General features: G+C 37.3%; 1 protein-coding gene across 5 annotated transcripts in view; it reads right to left on the reverse strand.

The window, feature by feature from the left end:
- The window catches only part of GRM8 (glutamate metabotropic receptor 8), a 323,188-nt gene that overhangs the window by 55,842 nt on the left and 255,324 nt on the right, over positions 1-12,022 (reverse strand). For all 5 annotated transcript variants that reach the window (XM_048300929.1, XM_048300928.1, XM_048300932.1 and 2 more), the window contains one exon: positions 10,401-10,537. In XM_048300929.1, coding sequence (XP_048156886.1) covers positions 10,401-10,537 — 137 coding nt within the window. The remainder of the gene's footprint in view (positions 1-10,400; positions 10,538-12,022) is intronic.

Below are 12,022 nucleotides of genomic sequence, written 5' to 3' on the forward strand. Positions count from 1 at the left end.
TGAGGGAACTTAAATCAATTTGGGAATTATTAAGCACCTAGCATGTAAAAAAAGAAGTCCAAATTGGAGTCCTATATGTGAATGGAAAACTCTCCAAGGATTGCTAGAAAAGTTGTCCTTACCCACTAAAGTGATGCACAACCTGAAGCAAAAGAATATCCTAAATAAGTAACCATGTTTCCAACTCAATAAATCTTTCATAGCTTTCTTCTAGAGCTCTTGCTTAAGACATAGACAGTCTTGTATTCACTCACAAAACTTCGAGTATAGGAGCCAGTTGCTTGTGTGCCTTCCAGCATTTGCTCAAGGGATACAGGACGTTGCCTTTGAGGGATTATCAGCAGATCAAACCCACCAAACAAATGAAAGCCAGAAAACTTTAGAAGTCACGGCACCATCTCTAAAGCACTTATGCAAATCAATCTTTACAGCTCACCTGCTCCAACCAGCCCAGAGTGCTGGAGATTGTCCAGCCTCCCAGGGCAGCCCAGTACTTAATTATCCTCATCCTTAGAATCTTCCAGCATGTCTGCATTAGATATCTCTCGCTGTAATTCAAATCCACTACTACTCCTAATAGCAAAATTAACCATGCCTAACAGTTTGTTCTTTTCCTGAATAATCCTTTCTGTATTGGAAGAGATTAACATAACCCCCCTCTGTGCAGTTTTCTTCAGACTAAACAACCCTAGTTTGCTCAATCTTTCCCTAAAGGCACACTTCTAGATTGCTGATCATTATAATTGCTTGCAGCTGGACTGTCTCCAGCTACTTTACTTTACCAAGTGAAGTCACAGTTCTGCTAAGGAGCTCACAGCATTGAGGAAGAGAACAGATGAATTACATCACAAGTCCAGGAGTTCCTTGCTACAATGGCCTCTGGTGATGCAAATCAGTTAACCATTCCAAAGCTATTGCTTAGCTTTATGCCTAAGTTTTCCATAACAGGGGGGTTCACTTCAACTCTTGCAGTTATCAGAAAGAACACAGAGAAGGGTCCTCCTTCTCTGACCCAGTCATTTCAAGCATATTTTATTGACATATTCAACACTAAATCTGCTTATTGCAAGCTGAAGTTACAATTAAATTAACTATGCATTCTTCATTCCCTGCCTTAAGATGTATTTACATCACCACTAAGACTAGTGATACCATTTTGGGTATTTGGGAAATAATTAATTCCCTATCTTTAAATAATTTAAAAAAATAAAGTGTTTGGGGATTTATCAGGATGAAAAGTCCTGGATAAATATTAGATGACTATGCTAAAGTAATTAAAATAATACTAGTGCAAGATGAAGAGAATTGCAGCAAAGCAAACAGAAAAAAATAATCATACAGTAATGTTCTGTTAACTGCTGGTTATTCTCTTTCATCATATAATAGCCTTTGAAGACCTCTTTTTTTTCCATTTAATGATTTTTAATTTAGTGGTAGACTTCCATTATGTAACACAAATGAACAATAATTAAAGGAATTTAATCATTTAATCTACAGTTTTTTGCTTTTAAGGACTTTTAAACAAATTGCTTCAAGGTTCAAAGTTCCATTTTCAACTTACAAGACATATATAAATTTCAGGGTGGGAGGCAAAGAGAAAGATGGAAGAGGCTGGGGAAGAAGCATGCTACCTTTCAGACTGGCACTTCATGAAACAATTCACTGCAGACTTGCTGAAACTAACTGCTATGCCCAGTATCTGTTTGTCTGTGCTAAAACTCACATTGGCTTGTACCAGGGGAGCAGCTAACCCTGCTGTGAGGTCCCATATATGAAGGCAGAATTCTCTGGAAATGCATATAAAAGTTCCTGAATTTGTATTGTTCTATCAGTGCACATTTTTTTACTGTGAAATAGAAAAGAGTATTTTAAAACACAAGTGCTATGCTTGTCATTCCTTTCCGGTTTATTGAAAAAATAGGAATACTCCTGGTCCTGTTAGCTATGGCTATTCAAAGAACAATTCATTCTAATCATAGCACTTTTACAAAGGATTAACACAAAAAGCTATAAAGTATCTACCACCCATTCAAGAATCCTGTGACAAATTCACAGCCAAACATACAACTGCAACTCCATGGTTCTTTTGAGAAACCTGACTTTCACTCACCCTGACAAGGTGAGAAAAAAATCACTATTCATCCTAACTCTCAAGCAGAGACTGTTTCACTGGCAATTTGCTATCATTCTAATGAAGAAAAAATGGTTATCAAATTTCAGGATATTTTCTCAGCAGCTATCTTTTATCCATTTTCTTTTTTATTTGTTTGCTTTTCCCTAGAGAATCAGTCAAGAAGTCTATCTCGTTGAGGGGGGAAAAAGACTATTCAGACCAAAAAAGTAAAAAATTTCAGAAGGAAGACAAATTGTCATTCTTCTTGTGTTCTTCTAAGGTCATTGGCTCTTGAATCCAGATTCTGTTTTGATTTTCCGTCATGTCTGAAATAGCATCTGTCTACTATGGGCACTTAAAATCATTTAATACTTTTTTAACATCTGTACTCAGCCTATTTCCTCTCCATTACAAAGCTTTTTATATGAGTACAATCTATAACCTTTTGTCTTGGGGTGACTTTATCATGTGTATCCGCTATCGCTGCTCTATGCCCAGAAATTAATTTTGTGCCTTTCTGTGCCTTTAAACTGAGCCTGAGAGGGGGGAGAGGAAAAAAAACTGAGCAAGCTTTTCAAGCAGTTTGGCTACGGGCAACTGGAGCTACTTCCTTTTTGGTAGAACTTCCTTTCTGGGACTTGCGCTCCTTCAATTCACGCACTCGTGCTGCCAGGGCAGAAGTGGGAAAATTTCTTTTTTCCTGAAGCTAGTGGGGGAAGGTTGGTTGTAACCTGCCTTCTATCAGAGGATATTTTTCCTCCAAATTTGTCCAAACTGGCACACCTTTCAAAATCATAAAATCTCAATTTTATTCCACATTTCTTGAATTTTTTTTCTTGTCTCTACTTTACATCTGCTGTAGCCTACTGTTGACTTATCTCTTTAGTCTAGCACTGGTCCTTAGCAGATACAATTTTCATATTGAACTAAGACAATAACAGTAGAGCAGAACAAATCCTGAGTCATACTACTTGGCCAGTGCTACGATCAGGATTAGCTTTGTGAAATCTAACTAGTATAAAACCATAATAGTCTCTTCTATTTTCAGCCTTGTATAGAATAAAGGAAGACAGCAGTATAATTTTGAGAAGAATAGAAGAACATAAAACATTTTTGCTTGTCTCACTGGGTTTTACTTTTAACCCAGCATCAACAATTTTCAGTCAGATTACATGGGTAGAGTGAAAGTTTGAACTCTACTGCCCTATTGCATGCAGGCAGAAGAACACCCTGCAGGCCATATGATTGTCATATTTTGTTTATAATCATATACAGCACTAAGTGCTTCTGTTGTGTATTTCACTGTATTGTGTTCTTTTGTTACAGACAGGCCTTAGGTTCAGCATTTTAAAAACATCTATCAATTATATAATAGCTACCACAGGAAAAAAAGAGGTTTTCTGACTTCTTTCATGAAATATTGTGGCCTACAGCAAAGCTTGAATCTTATTTAATGCAGTTACAGAAAACATCAGAAGTTTTTTGAGCCATTTTCTTTTACCATGTCACAAGAAAGGGAACTAATGCATTTTGAATCTGTAACTTCCAAAAACAATTGACTAATTTCAGTGTTGATGGCTTCCTTCAGTATTAGATACAAGACATGAGTCCTAGAAAGGAAAAGAAATCAAATACTGATTCAAATCTCTTTGTGATCTGGCTGCCTGCAGGGAAGCTCACTGTCAGTGTGAGGTTCCCAATTTTTACTAGTTCACCAATCACTGTGCTTAAGGCTGATGATGGTTATGGCTGTCTCTCTGATAGTTCATCACATCAGTGTAATTTTAATTTATGGTTTTCATAATAAATCAAGATCATTATGGAAAAATGGATGCCCCTGAGTCATTTATATCCTCAGTGCATACACTCTATAATTCTGAGACCTTATGCATCTTATTATTTCTTAAGAGAATGGTAGAAATCTGTTATTATAAAATCTCTCTTTTCTTTTAACAGACCTCTTGTGCTCTGGTGAAAAAAAACCAAAAACAAAGACAAAACACACAAAAAACCCAAACCAAACAGCAAAACAAATACAAGTGAATTCTGTCTTTAAAATTCACAGTTTTTGCTTGAAACACAGAATCATAGAAAGGCCTGTGTTGGAAGCAACCTGAAAGATCATCTGGTTCCAACCCCTCTCCTGTGGGCAGGGACACCTTTCACTAGACCATGTTGCTCAGACCCCATTCAACTTGGCCTTGAACAGCTCCAAGGAAACAAGCAGGGTTTTTATATGCTTTGGATTTCTTAAGGAGTAGTATCACATAAGTGGATACCCACTCGAGCATTTTAACTGCATCAGCTAAATATGTGATTTTGAAATCACCAATAATTGTGTCTGCCTGAAGACTCATCAATCAAAATCACTAACTTGGAAAAATATGGATTTATATCTACAAATTTTTTCATATTGGGATTTTTAAACACAAATTTTGGTAGACCAAAACAACATATAAGCTTGAAATGCAATCTGAGAATGTTTCAAACTGTATTTAAAATATGGGTCTTTTTCAAAAAGTCAAATATTAGATTTTAAAATTCTTTAATATTTCAGCTTTTCTTTTTCCAAATGGTATTTAGCTTTAAAAATAGAGCATTTTTAAGAGGAGAAAAAAAGATGTTCAGAAATGAACCAGAACAAACTGAATGGGTTTCTAAGGAAAGGAACTCAGAAACTTGTTATTAAAACTTTAGGACTGTGACTATTTCCGTCTACTGCCACTGACAAAAGCCACCAGTTGACATCTCAGTCGAACCCTTATAACAACACATGCAGTACAGAACACAGTTTCTAAGGGGGAATTCATTATTAATCATAAAAAGAAGTTGATTTCAAATCATAAGCGCCAGGAAAAGCAAGCTTGTTTCTGACAACTTTCCTTGTACAGAGATTACATGGTTGAGAGCTCAAATTTGCTAAACCCACACATTTGTAGAGAACTTTTACATGTGACCTGGTATGCAAAATACTGTTGCAATATGAATAAAACATAACTTTTTCAGAAACAGCTACCTTTGCCTGGATTTTTATTCATTATAAAAAACAGAATGTTTTTTGGAAGAATGCATTTTAACAATCAGACTTCCCTGAAAATTAAGTTATCCTTTTCCACTGATGAAGAAAAGAAAATTAAGAAAGTAAACAACAGAAAACACTGACAGTTAATGTATCATCAACAATCAGAAGTTCTAAGGCAATTATTTTTTCCTTTAAAATGACACTAAAAGTTTTAAAGGTCTGGTTGTTTCCAGTACATTAAGATCACTTAAAGTTAGAAAGCCTTGGAGAGTAAAAGGACTTTACTAAAAGAGGTGTAAATTTACATGGTCAGAATCATCAGACGATCAGGTTCTTTGAGACTATTGTTTGACATTTCTAAATATTTGCTTTCAGAGTTTCCTTGTGTCTGTCAAAGACTGAGATACCTTATTCAAACTCAAGAATCATGAAAAATTTAAATTTGGAAGATCATTATTGTTTCTTAATTTAACTTCTCTACTGTATCAACATTGTCGTGCGTGTGTTTGTTTTGTAAGAACAACAAGAGTAGGACTGATCAGTAGTCATGAAGTGCCTGTATCTGGAAGCTATAGTTGCTTCAGAGGAAATCTAAAAGGTCAGTCAGCCTAAAGGAGAGCATTAAAGTTCTCGAAGTCTCCATGAAAAAACCAGCATCAGAGGGGTCTCTGCAGCTGGGGAAGCCTTCTGAGAAAGAGCACCTCAGGGAGCGTGATACAGAGTCTTTATGCAGCCAGAGTCAGCACTTTCTGCCCAAAGGGAAAAAAAACCAGCCCTGCAACAAGAAAGGAACAAGTCTGAAGCTTGACCACAAGGACCTTGCAGAGTCTGTGAAATTTTGAGGAGCCAGAGACATCAGGAGAGCAATCATGAATCCTGAGGGTGGTGACCAGAGACAGACTAGGGCTGGCTACCAGGTGTGAAGCCACAGCCCAGACAACTGACCTGCAGTCAAAGCCTGATATAAACTAGCAAAGGAAGAGGAAAATGGAAAAGGAGGGGGAATGAGGAGATCAGAAGTAGAAAAGGGAAACATTTAGATTAAGTTATTTGGATGGAATATATGTTCTAATTTGTCATACATTAATTGTTCCAAGGGTTGAACTGTACTAAAAACCTGATGCTTTCATGATTTATTTTTGTGACACAGAAAATAAATGGATGAATAAAAACTATAAATGTTCTGAAGCACAATACCAGCTGTATAGATGAACACAATCATAAATACATCATAGCTACAACACGTTATCACACAATTTGAGGAAGAAATATCTGTAAAAACCAGTGTAGAAGTATCTATAGAGGATATCTAGTTTACAAACATTCACTAAAAATCATAGTTACATGTGTCTTCATTAAAAGGAAACTGTAAGAGAAGGGATACAGAGGGAAAAAGTATTATATTTTAAAAGCATCTCCTTTAAAGAGCAGCAGGGTAAAAATTGCTCTGCCATCTTAATACTGCTTCACTTTCAATAAATATAGATGTTTTCACAGAAACTAATGAAAACATCCACTGTGTTCCCTATGATTCATTGGCAATCAAAAGCACTACCTAATTTGCAATATGATGATCTGGAGTATTGACAATCATTCAAAAAGATTACTTGGTTTTAATATATTTTGTCTAGTGAGAGGAGGCAGCAGCTTTGCCACAGCAGACCATCATCTGTCATAACTGCCATCAACACCTGGCAAGAGTTTAGTGAATGTAGAAACAGGGGGACTGAGTCCTGTGTGCCTGCATGCACCCTGGTCCGTGTGAGCAGGGGTCTGCAGCAGAGCACGGGGCAGTGGGGCGAGAGCAGGACCCTAACACAAGGCTGGGAGCAGAAGCATCATCCCCTGCAGGGCACTGTGCCGGCCCATTCACACCTCCACAGCTCCACGTACTAGACAGAGCTTGCCTGAGAGTTTGAAAAACCAGTTGGATCCAGCACGTGAGCTCATGGAGGTGAAAAAAGAGAAACAAACAACACTCTTAACACACCCTTAACTAATGAGAGTTAATGAGGGGCATTTTAGATAAATCCTTTCCTGTTAGGTTTGTGCTCAATGTGGTTACCATGGTGTGGTTTCAGTAATATGAGTAGCCATCAATCCAATCATATTTCAGAGTTCCCCTGAGTACATATACATGAGGCAGAAATAATGGGACTGAAAGCTACCAGCTTAATGAAAAATTTAGCACTTTAGGGGGAGATAAAAAAAGGCAGATCAGAATGGAACTAAAATTGAAGCAAAGTTTTAGGTAGCTTTTAGATATTACTATGCAACTGCTATGTTAGTACTAGCATTTGTGCAAAATGTGTATATCAGTTTTGAGTTCATTTAATAAACACTAACTTTGCAGAAAAATGTAACAATTATGAAAATCTGGAATGTATTCCATAATAGTTATGGTAAGGGTCTAACTGTAGTGTTTTCCAGAAATTAATGTTCAATATTAATCTTAAATTGTTTAACCAGTTTTTTCCTTTCATCCCTTTCAACAGACAGATATCAGGCTAGTGAAGGGAAATAACACTGCCACACCATCTGCAACACACATCTTCTGTTGGTAGGATTTTTTTCTATTTGGGCAGAAGAATTAAATGCGTTCCTGACAAGTAGTTACAGATATTAAATGGTGGATATGCTAAAGTGGTTTAACAGCTGTGGCTGAAAATGGGGAGCTATCATATATGTTATTGTGGAAAGCACTGAGATAATTATTACAAAATAGTCTGAACAGGAGAATAATTTGTAAATATTTTCCTACACTGTCTTTGTTACTCTTCATTAGGAACATCTCACATGGAAAACCAGAGATATTTGAAACCTGCTTTTTCTGATTTGATTGAATTCACTGCATAAGCTCCCTTTGGTGGATCTAGTCATCAATTCACACTGTTGTCCTTCGCATCAGCCTTTAGCAAAACAACATTGGTATTTCACATTTGCAGAGGTACCCAAATGGCTAACACAACTCGAGTAAGACCTGTAAATACTGTATAGCTAATAAGGAAAGAGATTATCTTAATTTTTCTTTTTCTCTCTTTGCATAACGACATCTTCTGCCAGAAAGAAGTGCCTTGGACCCAAAAAATTTCTCAAGTCAAAGCCTGATGCCTATCTGTCATATAAATATTATGTAATATATCCTCTGAATTTAATTGGGATGGCGATTTTCCACCCAAATATAATTCCATGCACAGGTGGAACTTAACTATCCCAAAACTAGCAAAAAACATTAAGACAGAAATTAGAAACACTATCTAAGGATGGGTAAATTGCGGCTTCTTATTCCTTCTGCTATGAAGTAATAAAGGACAGTACAAACCCTAGTTATTCATATAGAAAAATACTAAAGTCTCCCTCTATATTCAAGGAACAATTTTATTGCAGTAGTTCATCATCCCAATGTTTTAACTAAATCAGAAGTGGTTAGAATCCAAACTTGTCTTTTATTAAATACATTTCCATCATCTTATATTGTTTGGAATACCTGGGCAATTTACACGTCCCTATCATTTTGTCTGACACCTTTTATTCAAGGAAGAATTATTATTTCCCTGCCTAACTTAATAATCACTCTGAGGAATAACAGATATGAAATGATTCAAAAATATCATCTGAAGGAGCAGATAATTACACAACCCATCTGACTTGAAAATATAAAGAATTTGGTTCGGGCAATTGTGCTATCTTTTACTGACTTCTCAAGAACAGAGAAGATAGCACAAGAAGAAAGAAGGCACAAGAAAGGAAGAGCTTTATTTTGCCAACTGACAGAGAATAAATAATCAGTCTTTTTTAAGTGTTTAATTTAATATTCAAATGAGTATTCTCCAATATCAGTATTATAATCAAATTGGTAGAATCATAGAATCATTAGGTTTGAAAAGACATTTAAGATCACCGAGTCTAGCCATTAGCCTAACATGGCCAAGTCTACCATTAAACCATGACCCTAAAGGCCGCATCTATATATCTTTTAAATACCACCAGGGATGGTGACCACTTCCCTGGGCAACCTGTTCCAATGCTTGTTCACCCTTTTAGTGAAGAAATTTTTCCTATTGTCTGATCTAAACCTCCCCTGGTGCAACTTCAGGTAATTTCCCCTGTCCCATCATATCTTTCTTTCAGGTGGTTGTAGAGAGCAATAAGTTCTCCTCTGAGGCTCCTTTTCTACCCAACAGAATAACCAACCCCAGATCCCTCAGCCACTCCTCACAAGAACTGTGCTCCAGACCCTTCACCAGTTTCGTTGCCCTTTTCTGGACATGCCCCAGCACTTCAAAATCTTGTCGTATTCAAGGGAAGCTTACCGCTCGCTACAACGACCTGAAAGAACGTTGTAGACAGGTAGACGTCAGTCTTTTCTCACAGGCAACAAGTGATAGAACAGGAGGAAATGGTCTCAAGTTGTGCCAGGGCAGGTTTAGATTGTATAATAGGAAAAAAATTCTTCCACTGAAAGGACACTCAAGCAATGGAATAGGCTGCCCAGGGAAGTGATGGAATCACCACCTCTGAAGGTATTTAAAAGACTTGTAGATGTGGCCTTAGGGACATAATTTAGTGGTGGTCCTGGCAGATTAATGGTTGGACTCATTGACTTTAGAGGTTTATGCCAACCTTAAAGATTCTATGATTCTATCAGCTGCAGCCTCTCCAGTGCCAAATACAGAGAGACAATCACTGCCCTGGTCCTTCTGGCCTCACTATTTCTGATACAGACAAGATGCCATTGGCCTCCTTGGCCACCTGGGCAAGTGCTGGCTCCTAATCATATGAGTGTCAACCAACATTCCCAGGACCTTTTCCACTGGGCAGTTTTCCAGCCACTTTGCCCCCAGCCTGTAGCATTGCCTGGGGTTGTTGCTACCCAAGTGCAGGACTCATCACTTCAACTTGTTGAACCTCATGCAATTGCCCTTGGCAATCAATCCAGCCTGTCCAAAGCCCTCTGCAGAGCTTTCCTACTCTCCAGCAGATCCACACTCCTGCTCAGCTTGGGTCTCATCTACAAACTGACCGAGGGTGCCCTTGATCACCTTGCCAAGATCATTGATAAAGACATTAAATAGGCCTGGCCCCAGTACTGAACCCTGGGCAACACCACTTGTGACCAGCTGCCAGCTGGATGTGACTCCATTCACTGTCATCTCTGGATTGCTTGGCCATCCAGCCAGTTTTTTACCCAGTGAACAGTGTGCCCATCCAAGCCATGGGTAGCCAGTTTCAGCAGGAGAATACTGAGGGAAATAGTGTACTTACATTTAGATGAAGCTGATTACTCCACTGACCAATTACTTTGTATTCTGTACTCTTGTTGGTGATTTGATACTGAAAAATATCATAACGTCCAGGAGCATCTCCATTTTCATTGAAGACAACAGGTGTTCCAGCACTCCCTGAAAAAAAATATTAAAAGCAGTAAGTACCTTCAAAGCAATTAAAAAATATATATTAAAGAAAAAATACTAATTAGAGATTGAAGAGGTTCTTCATAGTGCAAGTCTAGTATGATAATAAATTCAAAAACCTCCCAAAGACAAAATGTATTCCATTATCATCATCACAAAATCTACCCTATCTATGATTCTATGAAAATAATTTTAAAATATAATCCTTTGCAGTCTTTTTCTCTGGCTGTTTGGTTGTTTGGTTGGGGGTGTTTTGTGTGTGTATTATAGAACTTTAGGAAATTCTAGGATAAAACAGAAGTGAAGAAATTACTTTTAAAATTAAGAAAGACATAATTTCACTTTAGGATGTGTATACTTGGTAGTAGGCAAAATAGTAGCAATCTTGTAATGAACTACATTAAAAATTTCCCTGTTAAGTACAAAAATATTATTAATATCATCAACTTAGGAACCAATACTCATAAAAGACCTTGCAATGCAAATGTTTAAATTGTGTCACAGTTAATATGCTAAGTTTCTAGCACTGACCACCTATGCAAAAGTATTTTATCAAAATAAATTAAGGGCATCAGCTGTGCTTGTTGCACTCTCCTCTATACATGACACTGCCTGACAGAAAAGGCCATTGCTGAAGCTGTCAAAAGTTATAAATTGACACTCTGTTCTTACTTCAATCAACAAAATGTTCAAAGATTGAAAACTACACATCTACCTTGGCAACCAGACCAGCCAAATTAGAACACATTTTTATGAATTCCCTCAAGGTGACATCAAGGACCTGCACTCCTACAGAGACTTTTCAAAACTACACCCCTTCCCCAAATTTTTGTATATAGGTGAGTCATATTTATAGCTGAGGTCCATTGAAGAAAAATTCACATATGCTAATGTTCTATTTCAGTGTCTGGAGATGAAATTTTTCTTTACTGGGGGAAAAACACAAACCACCACAAAATGCCCCCATGATATTTTCATGCTTCTCCATGTAAACATCCAAGAAAATAGTTCATAGAAAATTCCTACACTGTAACACATGTTAGTGTATCACCTAGAGGCACTAAGTCCACTGTGAGTGGCTTCCAGAGAATGGGAAAAAAAAAAAGAGCTTGAAATTCTGGATGCATATCAAGCAGAAGTAAGCTAGTAGAAGTGGGAACAGTCTACACACTCTAGGATTTCAGCATAAATTCTTCTTGTATGGCTGTTTGTCTCTCTCCCATAAAGTATTTTGTTCTCATTTTGTATAACAGCTTTCATATAAAACTGATATCCAGTGAAATAAACAGTATTTTGAGAGTGACAAGTGGCACATTAAATACTGTGCCAATTTCAGAGTTCTGCCAGAAAAATTCTGGCTGCAAAAATTGGACGTGAGCAACCATGGAAGAAGAGTATCAAAAATTATGTGTGGTAAAGACTTAAGGCCCCATGAAGATAGAAAAGACTCAACAAAAAAATTTTGAAAGCTCT

The sequence above is a fragment of the Corvus hawaiiensis genome, chromosome 4 (assembly GCF_020740725.1).
Source record: "Corvus hawaiiensis isolate bCorHaw1 chromosome 4, bCorHaw1.pri.cur, whole genome shotgun sequence".
In the NCBI taxonomy this organism is placed as follows: Eukaryota; Metazoa; Chordata; class Aves; order Passeriformes; family Corvidae; genus Corvus; species Corvus hawaiiensis.